Source organism: Lepeophtheirus salmonis, chromosome 8 (genome assembly GCF_016086655.4).
Source record: "Lepeophtheirus salmonis chromosome 8, UVic_Lsal_1.4, whole genome shotgun sequence".
NCBI lineage: Eukaryota > Metazoa > Arthropoda > Copepoda > Siphonostomatoida > Caligidae > Lepeophtheirus > Lepeophtheirus salmonis.
In genome coordinates, this window is record NC_052138.2 from 2239862 (window position 1) to 2259865 (window position 20004).

Here is a 20004-nt window from a genome sequence, read left to right on the forward strand (position 1 = left end):
TATCGTAGTTTGTGTCAAGCTACTACAGCTTACCTTCCATTTTAACTCAATTTTTAATTATATTTATTGATACATAGGCTCATATCTATATTTTTTTAAATCAATTTACTATTTTTCGTACAAAATATCTAAGGTATATGCGATTAACCCATTTAAAACGACCCACTGTAATGCCTCTGGCACACCTTTTATCGTTCATGATGTAGTTGAGAGTTAATAATGCTAAAAGACAAGTAATATAGTTTATTAATTTAATGTTATTAAAAAAAAAAAAAGCTGTTTAACCGGCTCTAAGTTCTTCACTCGTTGACTTGGGATCCATGAAAAATGAGGATGTCAGTTTTCCTGTTATAGGTCGACTCAATTAATTTCTTGAGGGAAGAAAGAGGAACTTTCTTTGCATAACTTTGAATAGCCAACCACAAAATAAATGTTTGTTGTCTTCATAAACTTCATGCTTTAGAATTGTCCAGAGATTCTCTATGGAGTCATGGTCAAGTGAAAAAAGCAGCCAGTATTTCGCCCTAGAACCTCATTCAGGTACCCTTCCTCCTCCTTGTTGACGTCAAAATAGCTGATGATAATGTTTTCCGTTGTGTATCCCTCATTTGTCATTAATATCGTTAACATTGTTATTTCTTTGATTAATAATTACATATATATACATCAGGGATCACTATGAACAGTACATCCTGTTTCCGCGTTAAATGCTATACCCACACTCCTGCAATAGTGCACTAATACGACTACATTTTATTTCTTAGATCAAAGTATGTATATGATATACATCGGGAGGCACTATATAGAGTGCACTCCGTGACCTTTTTTCATACAAGTACATAAACTTTGCTTTGGCATATAGATGACAGCTTATCCTAACAACGTCAAAGCTTAGTCCTTAATTTGTCATTTGATTGAAATATAGTTATATGCTCTAAAAATAACCAAATTGAATTTAGCATTAAAATTATGAGGAGCTAAGATGAACTTGTTAGAATAGGAACAAAGTGTCCAATGATTAAGGGTGATAATTTTGGTAAGAATACAAAAGCGTGCGAGGAGAAAAGAAGAATTACTTATGGCATCATTGATTAAATAATATACATCTTCTTCTATCAATCATGAACTTTATCATTCCCGCCTTTATTATTCAATATTAATATAATAATATTAGATGGGGATAGTCGATAGAGAACTGAATAAAATCCCTAAAATAACGTCGCCTTCTGTCTGGATTTCTGAAAATGGAGGCCTAGGAATTTGGAAAATACTTACCGGATGAGAAACAGATGGTTTGTCGGATTTGTCGATATAAATGTGCCTTTAGTCCCCTGTCTAGAATTACACGCCACTCATTATCCTCATCTCATAACTAGAGTATGGATATTCATCTATAAAATCAATTTAACAATGAATATATCAAGTCAGACTTTAACTCTGATTTCACAAGGATGCTTATTGTATGTAATATAACCTTATCCATTGCTAATCATCTACGTTCAAAAAATTTATGGAGAAATACAAGGGTAAACATATCCCTTCCCGAGGAACCATCATTAAATTAATGGAGGATGTTGTTACTGATGTCATTTATAGAAATACATAAAAAATGTTTTGAGTCATCCACACCAAATGACGATCAAGTTATCAGTAAAAAGTATTTACGAATATCGAAATGGAACTCTGAATTTTGTACTATCTCACAGTAAGTATTCATTTTTTTTTAAATCTAACCATAAAATATGATTCTATTTTAGCTAAACATATCAAGAATTATGATACACAACTCAGTAAAGGGCAAAAACAACTGCTTAAATGGTCACAACAACGGGGGTAGTAGCTTTGGATGGTTTGCAACAAGTTTGTCTGAGACTACTTACTTCGTTTTAAGACTTGGGTATGATAATTAGGTTTTCCAATATTACATAGTCATTAAATATTACTTTTTTATCCCTTAAGGCTTAGCTATGGTTGATGGGCTCCAAGAAATGGTGTTCAGAAAACTCATAAAAGGCAAAAATAACTGTTTAAATGGTCACAACAACGAGGGTAGTTACATTGGGTGTTGCATTATAATTAACAATTGTGTATATCCTTCATGATAATAGTATGTTGTTATATAAGCATACCTTAATAACGGGGGAAAATATTTTTTGATGCTCTTAATAAGGAGTAATATCGCCGGACATTACTACATAATTAGCTTTTGCTCTAAATCTTTAAGATGAATTTATTTCTAACATTTTTTTATTAATATATTTATTGTCTAATTTTATGATTTTGACATTTACTTTATTATTAATAATTAGTTAGATCTCATCGGTAGAGATATATCTATCCTGTGCACAATTGTATATAGCAACTTCCACATGAAGAAGAGGGGTGATTATCTTTTTGATTAAACTCCACGTCTCGCTTGTGTATTGCAACCTAAAGTTATGACATATTTAACTGAATTCCGATGTTAGAACAAGAAAAAATTATCTGGATCAATTTATTATTTCAATATTCTTTATTTATAATTTATTATTATTAATAGTTATATGATTTTAATTGTTTAATTTTGTATATTTAACTTAAATGTTTAATGGTTTATTTTTTAGTATGTAGATTATATTTCATTAAAGCCTTCTTTTTTAAACTTTGAGCTTCAAATATATTTCAAATACTCTACTTTGTCGTTTCATTAGCTATTATTCTGAGAATAAGGTTCATAATGAATTACAATTTCATGGAGTGTGACGTTTTCAAATCTACTGTAACGGATAAAAACGTCGAAGTCAATTATACGTAGTATATCTTCATTAAACATTTTGCTAATAAATACATTCGTTATACCCTCAAAAATCATAATAAAGCAGGCAGATGATGATCACATCAGTATTTTAAACAATGATACCATATGTCTTTTTTTCCCCCTCCTCCTCGCACGCGTTTTTCTCTACAATATTATCAACTATACCAATGATTAAAGAAGGAATTTGTGTATAGGGAAAATTAAGTATTGCGATTAGAAAAGGAAAAACGTTTGATGCGCTTGCTCTTTTTTCTTTTTTGTTCATTATTTAATAGGTCGTGGGGGTTTTAACATCTCAATTTAAAAAGAAGAATTCTTTCTTATCTTTGGTCTAAATTTATTTAAAAATGCATACAAAAATATATATGTGAATTTAAATGTAAGGATAACATTTTCCGTTTGCTCAACCTATTTTAAGCGTAGAAGGTTCTCCTCTGTAAAGTATTAATTTATTTTCTCCCCCAAATCGTATAACGGGTATCTGCTTAACTCGGGAATACCATATGTATCACTCCCGCCTTCTCCTTGCCCTCTTACGCAAATCCCATCTCTAACAATGATGAAAAGTCGAACAGATTAATTAATATATTACTGTTTATCTATAAAAAAAAATATAATAGGATGGAGCTAAAGCAATTTCGTATTTCCCGCCCTTTTTTTTAACTAAGTATATTTTGTTCATTATTGGTCCCAACATCATACAATAAAGTGTTGTGGAGGTTGAGCCTTTACTACAAATACTTTTTGGAGAGTATCCTGCTTGGCCAGTTCAGTCGTGAATTATCGTGCATCGGGTATGGAGATCTCCAAGAAATAAATTCACCATATTTTACCTCCTTGAAAGGGTTAAACGCGTTGAATGCGATCAAGAAAATTACAATGTATACGGGGCTGATACTCTTTTGGTTCGTGTTGCACAAAAGTGGTTGGAGTGATTTCTTTCTGGTGTAGTGGAAGTGAATGATGCACCACACACTGGCCGTCCTGTCGTAGAAAAGTTCAATAAAATTATGGAAAATATTTAGACAGAACGCCATGTTATCAGTCATACTATTTCCCAGGAGCTGGATAGTGATCTCAAAACCGGTTCGAACCATTTTCAGAAGCCTGGATACAAAAAGAAACTCAAGTAGGAGAGTAATTGTGTTTCAGGTCGTACACATCTTGGATGACGCCCCATAAGCTCTGGGAGCTCGGATAGAAATTTCTTAAGCATCCATCCCTTAGTTTGGACCTGGCACCAAGTGATTACCACCTGTTTCTATCTATGGCCAACGCTCTAGGGGGTAAAAATTTGGCCTCAATAAGAGTTCTGTGAAAATTATTTGTCCAAGTTTTTTATCAATAGTCTTCTACTAGAAGGGTGTTTGTATTCTTGTTAAAAAATAGTTATCGAACAGGGCATGTTTGGCTTAAATCGGATGATTGTAACATTTCTTAGAAAGCATTGAAATAAAGCGAAAAATACGAAAATTACTTTTTCACAACCTAATATTTAGAACCCATATACTATTTATTAGAGGTGCGGACGAAGACTTTTTCTTAACTTGGACTCGACAGCTATTTTATATTGAACTCAACAAAAACTTGAACGCTATGGACCTTATAATATAATTATGGACTTGATATGAGCTCAAAAGATATCGAATGACTCAAACTGGACTTGGAAGCAAAGACTTGAGACTCGCCTTAGTCTTTTTTAAAAAAAAAAGGTGGTGAAAAAAATTCATTTTTTTTAAACGACTAAATAATGTTTCAAAAAAGGCTAGTCATAAAAATGGAGTCAACATTTGAATGCCTCCCCTAAAAAATTATACACTCCCCTAGACGCCTATACTCATCAGTAAAGATATGAAAATTGTCTAAATATCTTCAAAAAGAAAAGTTTATGCGAGGCAATTACAGGAAATCAGTTTTTCAAAAATATTATGCTTTCGACTTTAATAGAAGACACAATATATACTGACAGGGATTGATCACCAATGATGTCAATCCAGAAATTTTTTAAGCTGGAGGTTTATTTTTTTGGAATTGATAATCTGAAGAATGAATTTTCTATTCCTTAGCAGGTGTAATTTTTATTTAATTCCTCAGGTGTGAACTTCCCTTCCTAAATAGATTCAATTACATTCAAACCCTGATTGAACATATGTATGTGCTCATAAAAGATCGAGCATAACCCTGAGGATTTGTTAAAGAGTTATAATTGTAAGTCCTTGTTGGACTAAGAGTAGAATTGGGGATGGACATCGGAGTAATTATTTCCAATGTCCTTGTTTATTTCCTTCTTTCCCCCTTCTTTGTCACAGCTGATTGTAGGGGATATCAATTATCAGGGTTACCATGTTGATGTTTAGTTATTTTTTAATATTCGCATTGTACATAGGATTTTCAGCACTATCGGTAATTATACAAACTATAATCGAGCCTCTTGCTAAATAATAAGTTTAGGAGAAGACAGGAGCGAGACATATGGTACACATGAATTAAAACCCCTGTTAATATCAGCTACCTGTTATATGATTTGGGGGGAGTAAAGAATTATAGCTACCAAAGGAGAACCTTCTGCATTTAAAACATCATTAGTGAAGGATATATATTGTAATTATAGTAAAATTCATTTATATTTATTTTAATACGCATTTTTAAAACAGTTTACACCAAAGATAAACAATAATTAGAGTGGACATGTTGGTAATGAAAAAATTACTTTTAAAAATTAGAAAAGGAAAAACGGTTGTATCGTATGCTCCTTCTTCTTTTTTGTTTATTATTAATCGGTCATCGTGGTGTTAGCTTCTCCCTCTGAAGAAAGAATTCTCACCTATCTTTGTAGTAAATTGTTTTAAAAATTCATTATAAATAAAAAAGTCGTTCCCAAAGTTGATGTTTTGACTCCATAAAATTGACAAATTTACAATAAAACTGCATTAATCTCTCTCAAATGGCTTTAAGAATAAAAAAAAATCCAATTCCCTGCATTATTAACCACTCGATACAATGATAAACACTAATATTTGAATTAAATATGTTATAAAAATCCTAAAAAGTGACTGGATGTTTACATTTAAACTTTTTTTTTATTCGATAGGGACGAGAACATAGGATAATTAGGAAAAATATCTTATTTTTTCCATAGTAATAGTTTAATTTTATCAACAGCACGGAAATAAGATTATATATAGATGCTATAACATAATTTTGATACATATTAGCTTAAGATATACTCTAAGGGTAAGGGATGGGCATCGAGCAAGTGCATTGTAAAAAGCGAGAAGGAGACATATGGTACTATTGATTAAAGTTAAGGGTTTGGAGGATAGAATATCACATGATTCTACTATAGAATTGAGAATCTTCTATATTTCAAATTACACTAGAGAAGTTAATATAAAAAGTAGTCAACATTTTCAAATTCAGGAATACATGATTTACTTTGTGAAACTCTTAAAAATAACTTTCATATTTCTATATTATAGATCTATTAACACTAAAATCTCCTAAATTTCTTCTCTTAAAGTCGCTAATAGTATATCGATATGTTATACAGTCAATTTTGATTACTCATTGTAACAATGAGTAATCAAAAACTAATGGCTAACACTTAAAAACAAAATCCGCCTTCATCCTATCATACTTCAAATAAGACTTAGAATTATCTTAAATAAATTCCACATTTACATGTTCGAATCCATGGAGTATACCCCAAGTATTTAGCTGAAGAAACAGATGTTAGACAAATACCTTGCACACCATTTGAAGCTCAGAACCCCCCTGAATATAAATATGCATGAATGCAAAAATAGAAATAATATTTACTAATGCTACTTTAAATGTAGCAGGTGCTCCTATTTTTAGTAGTAATCCATTATCTCTTTCCAAATCATAAAACATGCAGCTCATATTAACAAGGGTTTTAATTCAAGTGCTAATAGAGTTGACATTTTTGTAAATAAAAAAAGAGCGCGAGGAGAAGGCGGGAGCGAGAAATATGCTACTACTAAATTAAGACCCAACTTGATTAAACTTCTTAAAATTTCTTTAAGAATTAAAAAAAGGCTTAATACCTGTATTGAATACTACTTTATGCAATGATAAGCAGAATAATGCCTTATTATATACGTTGTAATATATAATTGATTGTCTACAGATGGAAATATGATTATATAATGATGTTATAACAGAGTTTCAATACATTTTAGGGTCAGATATATGATAAATCTAAGTAATAGAGGGATAGCCTTGCTTTTTACTATAAGGTTTATGTCATTTTATTTGTGTATCCCATTTTGACATCCAAATCTACAGTTGTAGTTGACCACTTTCGTTTATCTTAATGAAGAAAGGGTCCTGTTTTTTTCTTTCAAAAAGTGTAAACATCGATAAGCAGAGGCAGAATGATAGGGAAACCAGGTGTTCGATTTTATTTATAAGAAAAATAAAGGATCGAAATTTTTTTATACAAAAATATAGTCTCAACTCTTCATTTCTCTCACCTCTTCTCCTGGTGGAATTCAATGTCTTACCTACACGCTTCAAAAGGTTTGGTGAATTAAAAAAAAGTTGTACAACTTCGAATGTGACTGTTTATAAAGTTTGTCCATAAGAGATTTCTTTGCTTTTGTTTACAAGTGTACTAGTGACGTCACAAAGGAGCCAATTTAGGAGGAAATTCGATAAAACTTCGATAATTTGAAAAAATATAGTATTTTATTTTCTCATTAGACAATACTATTAGTGCAAATTTTCACACTCCGACGATTACAGTACTAGAATTATATTCAAAAAATAAATTAACAGTTTTTTTAATGAAAAATAGGTCTAAACATAATTTTTTAAATAAATATACAAAAAAGTAAACATTTGATAGATTTGAACATGTTGCCAAAGCACAAATACGCCTATTACCTCAAGAAAAAGAGATCATTCTTAGAATAAATGAGTTAACACTTAACACTCATACAGATATAATGTATAATATGATATAAAGATTTATTTTTTATCTCTATGTAAATGTTAACACTAGTCTGTATCACTGAACTGGCTCCGTTGTGACGCCATCTAATCTATCTGACGTCAGCTAATGTCATCCAGACTGCGTTGCAACCTTATCGACACTCTGTATAATATAATATATTATATAGTCACCTTGTATAACTTCTAGCTCAAGCTGTAGCCTCCGTTTGCTACTGTCCAACTACTCAAGATAAAAAATTCTCCTCTTCAGTGATTCATTTTCTCCCTTCATACTCACAAAACCGGTAGGGATCTTAATTCAGTGTACCACAGTCCATAGCCCATAAGTTTCGCTCCCGGATTGCCAGATATCCCTTCGGCCATCCTTTAAGTAATTAATTACTAATAATTAATAAGTTAATTTAGTTAACTACTACTATTGGTGTTTGGCGTTATCGATAGTTTCAGGACAATTGATAAGTAATTGCCAATTGGAAATATTATTGAACCTTTTGTAAGATAATCTCTTATTTCAAGGAGTTCAAATCGATAATTTTGAAAAAATATTCATTGAAAAATATTTTAGAAAGGCTTATTAACGATGTGTGATGCCAATGAGTTGCTGGAAATACAGAATTTGAAAGAGAAACTAAGTTCTTTAAAATCTTCATTAGCTAGTGAGGAATTTACGGAGTCCTCTTATGATTCAGATATAATAAGTATTACCGATACAGGGGATCTTTGTGCAGAAGTGAAGGGGCTCATGGAGGATTTAAAATCCTTTCGTGTGGAGTTTAGTGCTATGAAAAAAGAAAGGTCCTTATATAAGGTGATCCTAGGAGTTCAAGAGGAAAATTTAGCCTTAAACTCTGAACTGAAGCTTCTACAAACTAAGAAATCAAATCCAACAATTACTTCGAGTGAGTATTTAGATACCGTGGATAGATTGGAAAATGAAAAATCATCTCTCAATAATCAATTAGACTTTTATAAGGAGAAAGAAGTGAATAGAGATAAAATTTTTATTGAAGTGGAGAATAAAATTTTTGATCTAGAAAATACATTGAAATCCTCAAAATTAGAAAATCAGACTTTAAAAGAAAAGCTGACATCTTTTACAATGAATAAAAGCACAAGGTCCGACATAACGAATGGCGATGCAGAAAAGCAGAAGGCCAAATTGATCCATAATAGAAGGTTTACAATAACGGAGTATGAACAAAGAAAAGTAATTAGAATTGCTCATTTGAATTTAAGATATCAATGTGATGTTATTTTTGATTGTCAAGCCTCTATATCCATCTCCGGACCATTTATCTTGGATATTTTGAAAAATTTTAAAGCAACACCAGCTCCTTATAACTATTACAAATTTGCTAATGGGACTCAATGCAAATGTCTTGGGTATATTAATGTGGATTTATATGACTCTTCCTTGGATATAAAGTATTGTGAGGCACAGATATATATATTCAAAGAGGCTAATGTGACCATTCTTAACAGACTGCATTGGAAAGCATGCAAATGCCCTAATTCTTTAAATCCAAATCAGTTATAATTTGAGATATAGTTCAAATATACATAATTTATTTTTTTACATTATGTAAAATTTAGAATTTTGGGGTATTTTTTAGAATATATAGTTTACATATCTACAGATATTTGTCTTTCTTTTAGATAATTTATACGGAATTTTTTATATTAATTATATATTTGTATTTTTAAACTGCCTAAATAGATTTACTTACCATTAAGTATATTTTTATTCGTATATCCATATATATTATAGACTAAGAATTCCATGGATGATCCTCTAATTGTCTCAGACATAGCACAATTCAATCCCATAGGTCTTGAGAAATTATCTTCAGTTCCCAAGTCAAGTTTTACTTCCTACAGAGTGATCCAGATAAATTAAGAAAATCTTTAAAGGCTTATAAATAACAAACTAGACAAGGTAGAACCATATTTTTTTAAATCATTTGAAAGCCACTTAATGACAATCAAGTATTCATAAAGAGATCCGTCTTTCTTGATAACCTCGGCCACATGGCACCGTAAACTTTGTAGCCGCAGGTGACCTCGTGGGGATCCAGCTTTGTCATGGTACGGTTCTGGATTTGCATAATTTATTTTCATTCCTTGGATGGATGGATGGATGGAGTAGCCCATTGACGAAATTACACCTTCCAACAATATAGTGCACCGAACCACAAGGCCAAAAAGTGTAGGATTTCTTATCCACAAAATGTCCTCACTTTTTGATTCCGGAGTTTTTGCCTGCAAACATCCTGGACCTGAACCAATGTGATTTCTATCTTTGGCGCAGGGTCGAGTACGAGGCATGTATCATTCATCAGTGGAGGCTCTGAAGAAGTTCATTACGCGCACAATGGCAAAGCTTGATCTGCAAGAGGTGGCTGGGCCTAGCAAAGCTTGAGGCGCCGTGTGGGCAAGGAAATCAAGAGATGCGGATATCATTAGGAATAATTGGATGTAGCTTTCAAATAATAAAAAAATATGGTACTACACCCTCTAGTTCATTCGTAATAAGCCTTTAAAAGAAATCCAATGTATCTTAACCACCCTGTATATAAAAGCTATCAGTACCCGGAGTCATTAGGAAGAGTCCTTAAAATTGTAAGATTATAACATTTTTAAGAATTCTGAGGGAGAATTACGTTAGAGGAGGACTTCAATTGGGATTTCTGGGCTAGTACAAATTGAAAAAGTGATTCCCCTCCTCCAGTTATGACTCTTTAATTAATAATAAATTGTAAACAAAAATGGGATTAGTCGGAAAATTACATTTTACATCAAAGTTTTTATATATTATAAAAAAAACCAAAAGTAGAAACCTACTTCAATGTCATTTTCTAGAACATAAAATTTGGTATAATGAAAATTTTACAAAAATACAACAACAGAATAAAGGCAAATCACTACTGATTAATAAATAGTTGAGGAGCCTGTCCAATGATATCTATTTAAAACAAGGACTTCAACTTCTTTAAATATGTGAATGCGACATCCAGTCAAAGAGACATTTCTATGAGTACGAACCAAATCTACTTCTATCACACCTAGACATTCATATAAGTCTCCTGAGCTAAATTGGTAATGAGTGAACAGAGCTGGCTTTAGAGCTTTAGACTCATAGTATTGAAGGATATGGGGTCCACAAACGGATATGGATGCCATTTCGTCGAAAGAACACATTACTTGGAAAGTTTCATTTAAAGTTACATAAAATATTTGTTCATTCTTTGTCCTACTCGTTTTCCTATTAGGAATTTTCAAAATGGATTTTGAAGAATCAAGGGAGTTCTTGTCCTTGGATTTCTTATGTGTGCATTCTTGACCAGAAATAATGGATTTATCCAAAAGTCCTGTTAATGATGAAGCCAACTGATTGCCCAAATCTAATTTTCCAGCCGATACTGATTCCTCCGCCTCTGATGATGATGAAAGTTCTGATATTTTCTCCAATAAAATATTAGTTTTTTCTTTTGATGCAGCCAACTGTCTTTTTAATTTCATCATCTTCAACTCCATCTCCTCGATTTTCGTCAGAACACTTAACTCTTTATTTTTATAAATGTTTATTTCGTGACTAATATCCGCATTCTCATTCTTTAATTTATGTATGAGACCTACAACTTGTTTTTCGGTGGACATGGGGCTATTGTGTGTTTCACGAAGAGATTTACACTCGGCCTTTAACCTAAAGTTTTCCTCGTATAATCCCAAAAGAATTTTACAACAGGAGCTCTCCTGGCTCTGGTCAGGGTTCCCTTCTTTACAAAATGATGTAAGCTCTCTTCTCAGGATTTGTAATTCCTTCTGTACCTCACTAAGGAATGGTATTTCTTGGGCTTCTTCTTGAAAAGTGATTGGAGAAGATGTTTTCAAAGAGTTGAGTTTTTCTTTGAGATTCTGGATTTCCATCAACTCCTCAGATATTGACATGATTAAAATTAATAACTAAAAAGTTCAATTTTTAAACCATCACTATAATTGTATAGGACAAGAGTGATTGTATTTTATCTCTAGCCATGTATGGGACTTCAGGACTTGTTTATCAATTTCTTTTTCATTCACAAAACCTGCCGTTGTATGTATAAAATATGTATACATATATATATTTTTTTAAAGTTGTATGAATTTTTGAAGAAAAAAAAATTCGAATGAATGAATATCCAATAATTTGACGGACTGTCCATTAAATTAATATCTTATTTTCTTAGATATCAATTCAAACCTACAACGGTACAAAAGTTTCGAGAAAAATAAATAAATTTACACATGTCCACGCGTAACCCGCGTTTGGGCAGAATAAATAATTTATTTCTATGCTGAAGTTCTAGATTCTAATTTTATTTAAAGTCCTAAAAAATGAATTATCTGTGGAAAATCAGGCTTCTTTTCTGGTACATGTTGCATAAACTTCTCAAGGACTTCTATAGAGATATTTAATTGTCTTGGGAATTATTATACTATATGGATGATCAGTAATCTATATCTACAAAACCTCTAAAGCTCAGCATTATCATTTAAAGGCGCCAGTGTTTTTGAAAGTGGGGGGTGGGGAGGGGGAAATTATATGATTGATAACTTTATGAAGTTGCTCCTAGAATTTTTGGGGCGGGTGTTGGGCTTGTATGACAATTTTGCGAGAGTATTATTTTTATAAATACCAAATTTGAGGTACAAAAGTTTTTTGAAAAAGTTAGGCAAACGAATTTTTTATTAAAATTCCTCACAAGTGAAGCGGGAAATGGCCCCTATGGTTCCGGAGCCGATGCTTAAAGGTAATTGCTTATTACTGTTGTGATGCTTTGGACTTCTGATAGTGTCATTGATACGCAAATCGAGTTCAAGAGAATAATTTATCCCGTTTACGTTTTCCATTGAGCTATGTGGCTCCGTCTGAAGGCTTAGTACTACGTTCCACCCTGAGGTTAATCCGTCTCTAGATATCATTATGAATAATTAATTAAAAGCTGAGACTCAGACATGGAACTAAGTGACTCATGTTGTACAATTCAAGTCGGTTTATTAGAATCTTATTATAATATGTTGATGATTTTCCAGTTTATGAGTGTACGTCTTAAGTCGAAGTCATAAAAAGCGACTAGAGTACAAGTCACTGTGACTCCAGTCCCTATGTCTGCAGATAAAATATATACCTTGATTGTACAACAAAATATTAGGAATCAAAGGAATATTTCTTACAAGTTATAAGTAAAATAGATTTGTTAAGATGTTAGTTATATCCTTAATATTGATTTAAATTTTCTAAGCCAAAATTTGCAAAAAAAAAACAAAACAAGACTGAAAGATGAGTATTATGTTCAAATTAAATACAAAAAGGTCATCCCACTTATAATATGTAAATCGATCTTAAATGCAGTGAAGTTATACATTCCTAGTTTAAATATTAGTTAGTCGATTTGGAGTAACGATCCTAAGAAAATGTCTACACAAGATTTATAAATTATGCCCTCTAAATTATAAAGTACACTCCATTATTAAGTTGGGGCGTCCGGAGGCTTAAATAAATATATATATATATATATATTCAACAATAATAAAGTAGACCCGCTTAGAGATGAAACTTTGTATATATAGCGCAATGCAACTCATAGTTTTGAGGCACTATTGATTGTAGCCTATAGTTAATTACTATTGAATCAAATCAAGTTGATGAAAGACTTTGGGTAGAGAGGGGTAAACATTTAAAAAAAATTGTATCGATTTATTATATTAAAAAAATATTTTACGAACGGATATGATATTGTCAATTACGAAGTATCCTCGACTAAGAATAACGTGTTATTGACATACTGAATGTACATATTAGTTAACTTATTGACATCATCGATGGCTCTAGACTTTGAATAACTAACAAATTGACGCTTAGTGCGATTGAGCTCTGGTAAATTAACGTTCCTCGTTATTTTTATTTTCACTTCAGAACTTGAGGTGATTTTAAACTCTCCCGTTCCCGAATTTCGCAAAAATTGCATAATGGAATTGTTAATTTCCCTCGTAACGCGATCGAGCTCATATACAAAATTTGTATCCGACAAAGGTTGGCACTGAGTGGATTGATTAGGTGGAGGAGGTTTCCTTTCGTAGAGAGCGGAGTACATATCTTCAAGTGGAAGGTCTCTTCCTAGAGCAAAGATAAGTAATAAATGAATCCCACTCTAGAATGAATGACGCTATTTTTTTTTTACCCTTGATAGAGAGGAAGAGTGGATTCTCCCACCTGTTATAATAGATAGGAGCCTCATATCGCATGACTAGCGCATCAATAATCTCTTCAGAATATTTTGAATCCTCTGACTCTTTACTTGCGTTAAATTCCTTGGTGTCACTTGGACTAACGTCACAGTGGACAGTGATTTGCGGTGTTTTATAAGACTTTGTGGCACAGTAGAGCTCATAGCGAAAGCCTTTAATGTAATTGGAACCATCTGCAATGATGATATCCTCTTTATTCAAGATGCGAAGGATCTCAGACTTGAACGCGCTTCGAACTGTTTTCTCCACAGCAGAGTCCCTACAAATGGGAAGGGTGTATACTGTATATTGAATAGAAGTGGATATTAGAAGGGGGAGCTATGGGAATTATACTTGTAGATATCATTCCGCTGCGGAGTTTGGTCATTCAGCTCCGAGACGATCATCACCTTCTTTCCTTTTTCCCCCTCAAAAAAGTCTCTCAATTTATGAGCCGTGGTCGTCTTTCCACTAGATGGAATCCCAGTGATGATAATCAAAGGCATGCTGTATAAATGACGAATCCTCGATCTATCAAAAGATCAAGAACAAATGGATTAAAATGAAATAGTGGAAAATATTATCGTCATTTGTTGATCAATTTCATGTTTATTTATTATTACTAACTGGAAGTTGGGAGAAAGAGGTCATGTGACAGTAAATGAAAGTAAATTTACTTGACAACTGGAGCTCACACAAAATATTAAGTAATTATAATTGTATAACACTACTAATATGTAAGTTATAAACCTAGTGAGCTACAAGGAGTAGCCAATGAATTGTAATATAGACTTTAAATCATTAAATTTAATATACCTAATATGTGTTAGGCAAAATTACTTAAAGCTTTAAAATAATCAAGTAGCGACACGAAGACCACGTGATTAATATTTGTACAAAAAGTATCGTCTTTAGCGAAACTTTTTTTGTACACGAGGAGCATTGAATATTACTCCATAATTAAAAACACGGGCATGAGCTTACCCGTTTAACTGAATTACCAAGGTCAGTTCTGCAAAGGGAAGAAGAAGTTGAATGCGGCATAAGGGAAAATGATATACTGACGTCATCTACGATATCATAAAAAGCGACACCTCGTGTGGAAAAAAGATAGCACTACGACCATTTGTATTTCAAAAAGCTACAGGCGCATTTTACTACTTTTGAAGCTTAAAGTAAAATGATATTTAACTAAAGTCTTATATATGATTAAGCTTCGAGAGTGTGATCAAGGCTCATTTGTTACAACGACTCTCAACAAATTAAATGTTATTTTCATTCCATCATCCATGAACTATGAAAAACAATGTACTAGGGGGAAGGGTTCACTTCCGTGTCTCTTCTATAATCTTAAGCTAGAATTGGTTCTCTATTCTCATTATTATTTATTACAAAAAAGTCATAAGCTGAATATATTTACTTATAAGTAGCATATTCATCTTAGACTTATTAAGCTATATTTATAGCAAAAAAGTGTATCAAAGCAAAACTCAAACTGTCAGTTGAAAGCCTTATTAAGGGATATAAATTATAATCATATATTTTAATTTATAAACATAGACCCTAGTTATAATTAATTTCCTATTTATATCCGTCAAAATGAATACCAATCACCAGGTAACATTAGAGTTCAACTCCATTAATTGTCGTCTTCATCTGCTAAAATACATTCCTTAAAAATAATTTCTTTTCCCAAACCCTTTTATTTATTAACTCTTTATCAGGCAGCTTCTCTCAAGGATGCGGAAACATACTCAGGATTTTATAAAAGTAATAAATCAAATGTTCAATTACATCATCCGAATGACTACCCCATTCCTTCTACGAACCATTCACTTATGGTTCAGTCACAATCTTTTGATGCAAGTGTATTTTTAATCCTCACATACTTTGCTATCTTTGAAATGTTTAAGTGACTTTGAATATCAGTACAATTGAAGTACTCTTCTTTTTTTTTAAGATTCATGCATGCTTTTTGATTCCTTTAGATTAGATTAATTATTAGGGCATTAGTTGACGTGGCTCCGGCAATTATCATCTATGTATCCATCATGTTACTAATTTTTTTTTAACTCTTTTCAGGGTGCAGCAGAGAGTATATATAATTGGAAGGTTCTTCATTTGAGCCGAGCAAAACTTAAAGCATCGAGTAGAACGTCAGCACTTCTATCTGGATTTGCTATGGTCGCAATGGTAGAGATACAAATTGATCATGGTCCAGATCAAAAGGTGTGCTATGTTATTTAATGTGGTAGTTTGTTTGGGATATTATTATGTAGGTCTTAAAAACGATCATGAATGTTATATAAATTTAAAAAAAAAAAGAAGAAGACCATTATCTTATTTTATATGGATGATATCATAGTTATAGATAACCCAAAGTTCATGGGACAATATTTGACATCCATAATTTATTTCAAAGAACTAATAAAGTGTATTCTTACGTATTTTTTTTTTATAGATCCCAGAGGGATTGCTCATAGCATTTGCCGTCTGTACCGTGCTTCTCATCTCAGTACATATGTTGGCACTCATGATTTCAACTTGTATCCTTCCCAACGTTGAGGCTGTCGCTAATCTTCATTACCAAACCAATAAAACAGTGTTTGAGTCTCCGCATTTGTCAATGAGTACCATTGTTGAAGTGGCATGGTGGTTTTCGACTGTTCTAGGGATACTACTCTTTTTGGCTGAAATTATGATACTCTGTTGGGTTAAGTTCTACATCACTACTAAGTTGGCTGCTTGGATTGCAACCGGTATTCTCATTCCCATTATGTTGGTTTTCATTGGATTTGCGGGACATTTTTATGTTAAGCTTGTTTCACATAAGGCTGAGGTTTGCGAAGAAGGACTGAGAGAATTGGAACTCCTAAGGGATAATATTGGAGATGATGAAAAGGATAACGTTGTGACTGATATTCAAATTATTTAAACATATGATAGTGAATTACTCTTTTATCTGTTTATTACATTAGCTATAGTACAAGAGGCATTTTTTGGCATATTTTATATACTACTAATTTCTATCGGGTATAGAAAATATTTATTCATAAATACTTATATATATATATTTATTTTACAATTATTTATAATAATATAATCACTATATCTACTTTAATTAATTATTATTACGAATAATGTTACCTAATTATAAAACAGTTTTAGTGAGTAAAATATTACAACTACTGTTTTATCAGTCTATACTTATTCGAGTCTGTTTCATCCTGCTCCAGTATTTCATCTTGGATTAATTTATCTATATGATGTTTTACATTTGAAGCTGCAGCCATCAAAAGGTTTTTTGGAGTATCCGCATATATTTTCTTAACAATCTCAACTATGCTTAAGCTAGAAATAGAGCTCTCATTAAAGGCACCAAGGATTTGTTCTTCTCGTTGATTCCTATGAGCAATGTAATATTGGAGCTTTGGAATTGGCTCCTCAATGATGGGGCCATGACCTGGATAAATCTTTTTTGGACTGAGTTCAATGATAGTTTGAAGAGACTCTAAATAGTCTTTGAGATTATCAAATACAGCAGTTCCCTCTCCCAAGATACAATCCCCACTGAACACAATTTTTTCTTCAATATAGTGAATGATCACATGATCAGGAGTGTGTCCTGGTGTATATACAACTTGAAGGGATGTTTTTTCCCCTGCATTAATTATTTGACCGTCTTTTAATGGGATATAATCTCGTTGGTCCTCCTGAGCAAAGGGAAGCTTATGAACACGAATCTCTTGTGATGGAAATGTTTTAAGTAAAGGCTCTATTCCACCTGTGTGATCATGATGCCAATGAGTGATAAGGATATCTGATATAGAGAAATCTTCCTGTTGCGAGATGTACTTTAAATTATTAATATACTCTGGAGAGTTTCCATCCCCAGTGTCTATCAATGTTCGACTGTAATTTTAATATAATAACTCGTTATGGCTCATAATTATATTAAATGTACAATTGTCTATTGACTACCTTTTTTCCAGAACCAATTATGTATGTATTGGTACCTTGGAGAGTCATGGGACTTGGATTGCATCCTAGAACTCGAATGACTCCCTTGGAAATATTTTGTATTTTGGGAATGATGGCAGACATGTTGATCCTTGATGTCAGTGAAGATTCAGTTTCATTGCAGCTCATATAACTGGACGACACAGATTATGAACTAATGCTTGCCGTTACACATTTATCAAACTTATGTAAGCTGATCTTCAGCTTCAAACAACATAACAGTTAAACAAATCACGTCAGAAATTAAAAATACACAAAAAGTGACTAAGCTATAGGAGATAAATCCCATGATTCCGTGATCCACCAAGTGTCAATGAGGTATTATTTGTTCACGGTTTCGTCATCATGTTGGAAAGACTAAGTTCTCTAATCATCAGAGCCTGGAAACGTCCGCTCACAACTCATGAAAAGAAACAATCTTCACTCGTTTACGTTTTGAGTGCTGCGATTGGGACAGTAGGTCTGAGTTATGCCTCTGTGCCCTTGTATCGTTTGTTTTGCGCCTCTACAGGCTATGGAGGCTACTTAAATAAGGGGTCGGAGGAGGCATCGCAAAAACTCTCCGAGGTGAAAGTCCGTAAAGAACGTACAATTCGTGTTGAATTTAATGCAGATACCGCTGCTCAAATGCGTTGGAACTTTAAGCCTCAACAAGACTTTGTCTCAGTTCATCCTGGAGAAACAGCACTCGTTTTTTTATAGTGCAAAAAACCCAACTCCGAAACCCATTATTGGAATTTCTACCTACAATGTTGTTCCATTCAGAGCTGCTAACTATTTTAATAAAATACAATGTTTCTGCTTTGAAGAGCAAATGCTCAATCCAGGAGAAGAAGTAGACATGCCTGTCTTTTTTTTCATCGATCCAGAGATTGATGATGATCCTATCCTAGAAAATTGCGAAACTATTACTCTATCCTACACTTTCTTCGAGTCCAAACCAGGCCTTGATCTTTCCGGTCTAGAGTCCAACGTAAAAAACTATATCAAACAATACTGATTCTCATCCTGATTTTTATCATTAATTAATTGTTTAACGTGCATCTAGTTGAAAATATACCGACATTTCGAATCAATTAATGTACGTACTTCATCGATTATTATTCCCTGGGATAGGGGGGTCGGCATCCTATCAACCAAAAGGTTCATTTATTTAACTACTAGTGGAATATAAAATTCAGCATTCTCCTGAAGAGTCGAAAGATATTAATCTCTGAAGAAAATCAATTTTTAAAGGGTACATATATCATGGGGCATGTACAGCGCCATTTTAATCTTTTTAAATGATTGCAAACCAAGAAAGTAGCTCCCAGGCACCATTCGCTTTTAGGATGAAAAGTAAGACACATTTGTGCAAAATTTAGACGTTGATGGATAGTGGTAATGGCATTTTCCTAAACAAGACATTTATACAGAAAGTGATAAATATATAGGAGATATCGAAATACTTTTTGGCTAAAAAAGTCATGTTTATCGTCTAAAAGTTTGGTAAAATATATATCATTGTGAGTATAAAATAAAAATTGTTATAAACGACATCTAAATTTAGATTAGAAAAAAGACATTGAGTGAAATCCAACAAAGTTAATTAAAGGTTAATAATGGAAATGTGTATCCTAATTACTAAACTAAGGATTTTTGTGCGATTTTTTTTTGGCCAAAATGAGCTAAAAAGAGCTCTAAAATGTTGAAAAATGAGCACCCAAAATATCAAAGTTGAGTAAATTGTATTTAAAGAAAAATAAAGTTTTATAAGAATAATTTAAAGTAACTAATTAGTATTTTATATTTATCATAATTCATGCATAGTTTTTTTTATAATATATCGACAAATCAATATTTTAAAAAGATTTTATTCGATTAATTTTTGCCTCAAAAAGTAACATCAAAAATGATGAAATAATGAAATCTAACTAAACCCCAAACTTTCTATATTTATTTCA

The 20004-nt window shown here is 32.4% G+C and overlaps 5 protein-coding genes and 1 long non-coding RNA gene across 9 annotated transcripts; 4 read left to right on the top strand and 2 right to left on the bottom strand.

Moving 5' to 3' along the window:
- The first annotated feature begins 1038 nt into the window (after window positions 1-1038).
- LOC139906263 (uncharacterized) lies at window positions 1039-2641 on the top strand. The gene is made up of 3 exons (XR_011781643.1): window positions 1039-1705; window positions 1758-1897; window positions 1960-2641. It is a non-coding gene; the product is annotated as an uncharacterized lncRNA (long non-coding RNA).
- A 5278-nt stretch (window positions 2642-7919) lies between these two features.
- On the top strand, window positions 7920-9410 carry LOC121123132 (uncharacterized). Its single transcript, XM_040718245.2, has 2 exons — window positions 7920-8233; window positions 8291-9410. The coding sequence occupies exon 2, from the start codon at window positions 8355-8357 to the stop codon at window positions 9309-9311; it is 957 nt and encodes a 318-aa protein (XP_040574179.1). The 5' UTR covers window positions 7920-8233; window positions 8291-8354; the 3' UTR covers window positions 9312-9410.
- A 4080-nt stretch (window positions 9411-13490) lies between these two features.
- On the bottom strand, window positions 13491-14665 carry LOC121122466 (protein KTI12 homolog). Of its 2 annotated transcripts, none has more exons than XM_040717456.1 (3): window positions 14396-14665; window positions 13996-14321; window positions 13491-13931 (listed from the first exon to the last, which is right to left on the bottom strand). In XM_040717456.1, exons 1-3 carry the CDS (start codon window positions 14545-14547, stop codon window positions 13558-13560), a joined length of 852 nt encoding a protein of 283 aa, XP_040573390.1. In that variant the 5' UTR covers window positions 14548-14665; the 3' UTR covers window positions 13491-13557. The 2 variants fall into 2 exon arrangements, with proteins under 2 accessions (XP_040573390.1, XP_040573391.1); XM_040717457.2 differs by having other exon boundaries at window positions 13491-13927; window positions 14396-14663.
- A 790-nt stretch (window positions 14666-15455) lies between these two features.
- On the top strand, window positions 15456-17162 carry Orai (calcium release-activated calcium channel protein orai). 3 transcript variants are annotated; one of them, XM_040717458.2, is made up of 4 exons: window positions 15456-15658; window positions 15766-15903; window positions 16124-16270; window positions 16503-17162. In XM_040717458.2, the coding sequence occupies exons 1-4, from the start codon at window positions 15641-15643 to the stop codon at window positions 16974-16976; spliced, it is 777 nt and encodes a 258-aa protein (XP_040573392.1). In that variant the 5' UTR covers window positions 15456-15640; the 3' UTR covers window positions 16977-17162. The 3 variants fall into 3 exon arrangements, with proteins under 3 accessions (XP_040573392.1, XP_040573393.1, XP_040573394.1); XM_040717459.2 differs by having other exon boundaries at window positions 15461-15658; window positions 15766-15811; XM_040717460.2 differs by lacking the exon at window positions 15766-15903 and having other exon boundaries at window positions 15463-15658.
- On the bottom strand, window positions 17161-18190 carry LOC121122465 (endoribonuclease LACTB2). Its single transcript, XM_071890458.1, is given in 2 exon segments — window positions 17161-17973; window positions 18023-18190. Coding segments are annotated over 2 exon segments (915 nt in total). The 3' UTR covers window positions 17161-17226.
- Window positions 18191-18406: 216 nt separating this feature from the next.
- Window positions 18407-19137, top strand: Cox11 (Cytochrome c oxidase copper chaperone COX11). The gene is given in 2 exon segments (XM_040717461.1): window positions 18407-18754; window positions 18756-19137. Coding segments are annotated over 2 exon segments (654 nt in total). The 3' UTR covers window positions 19062-19137.
- The last annotated feature ends 867 nt before the right edge of the window (window positions 19138-20004 follow it).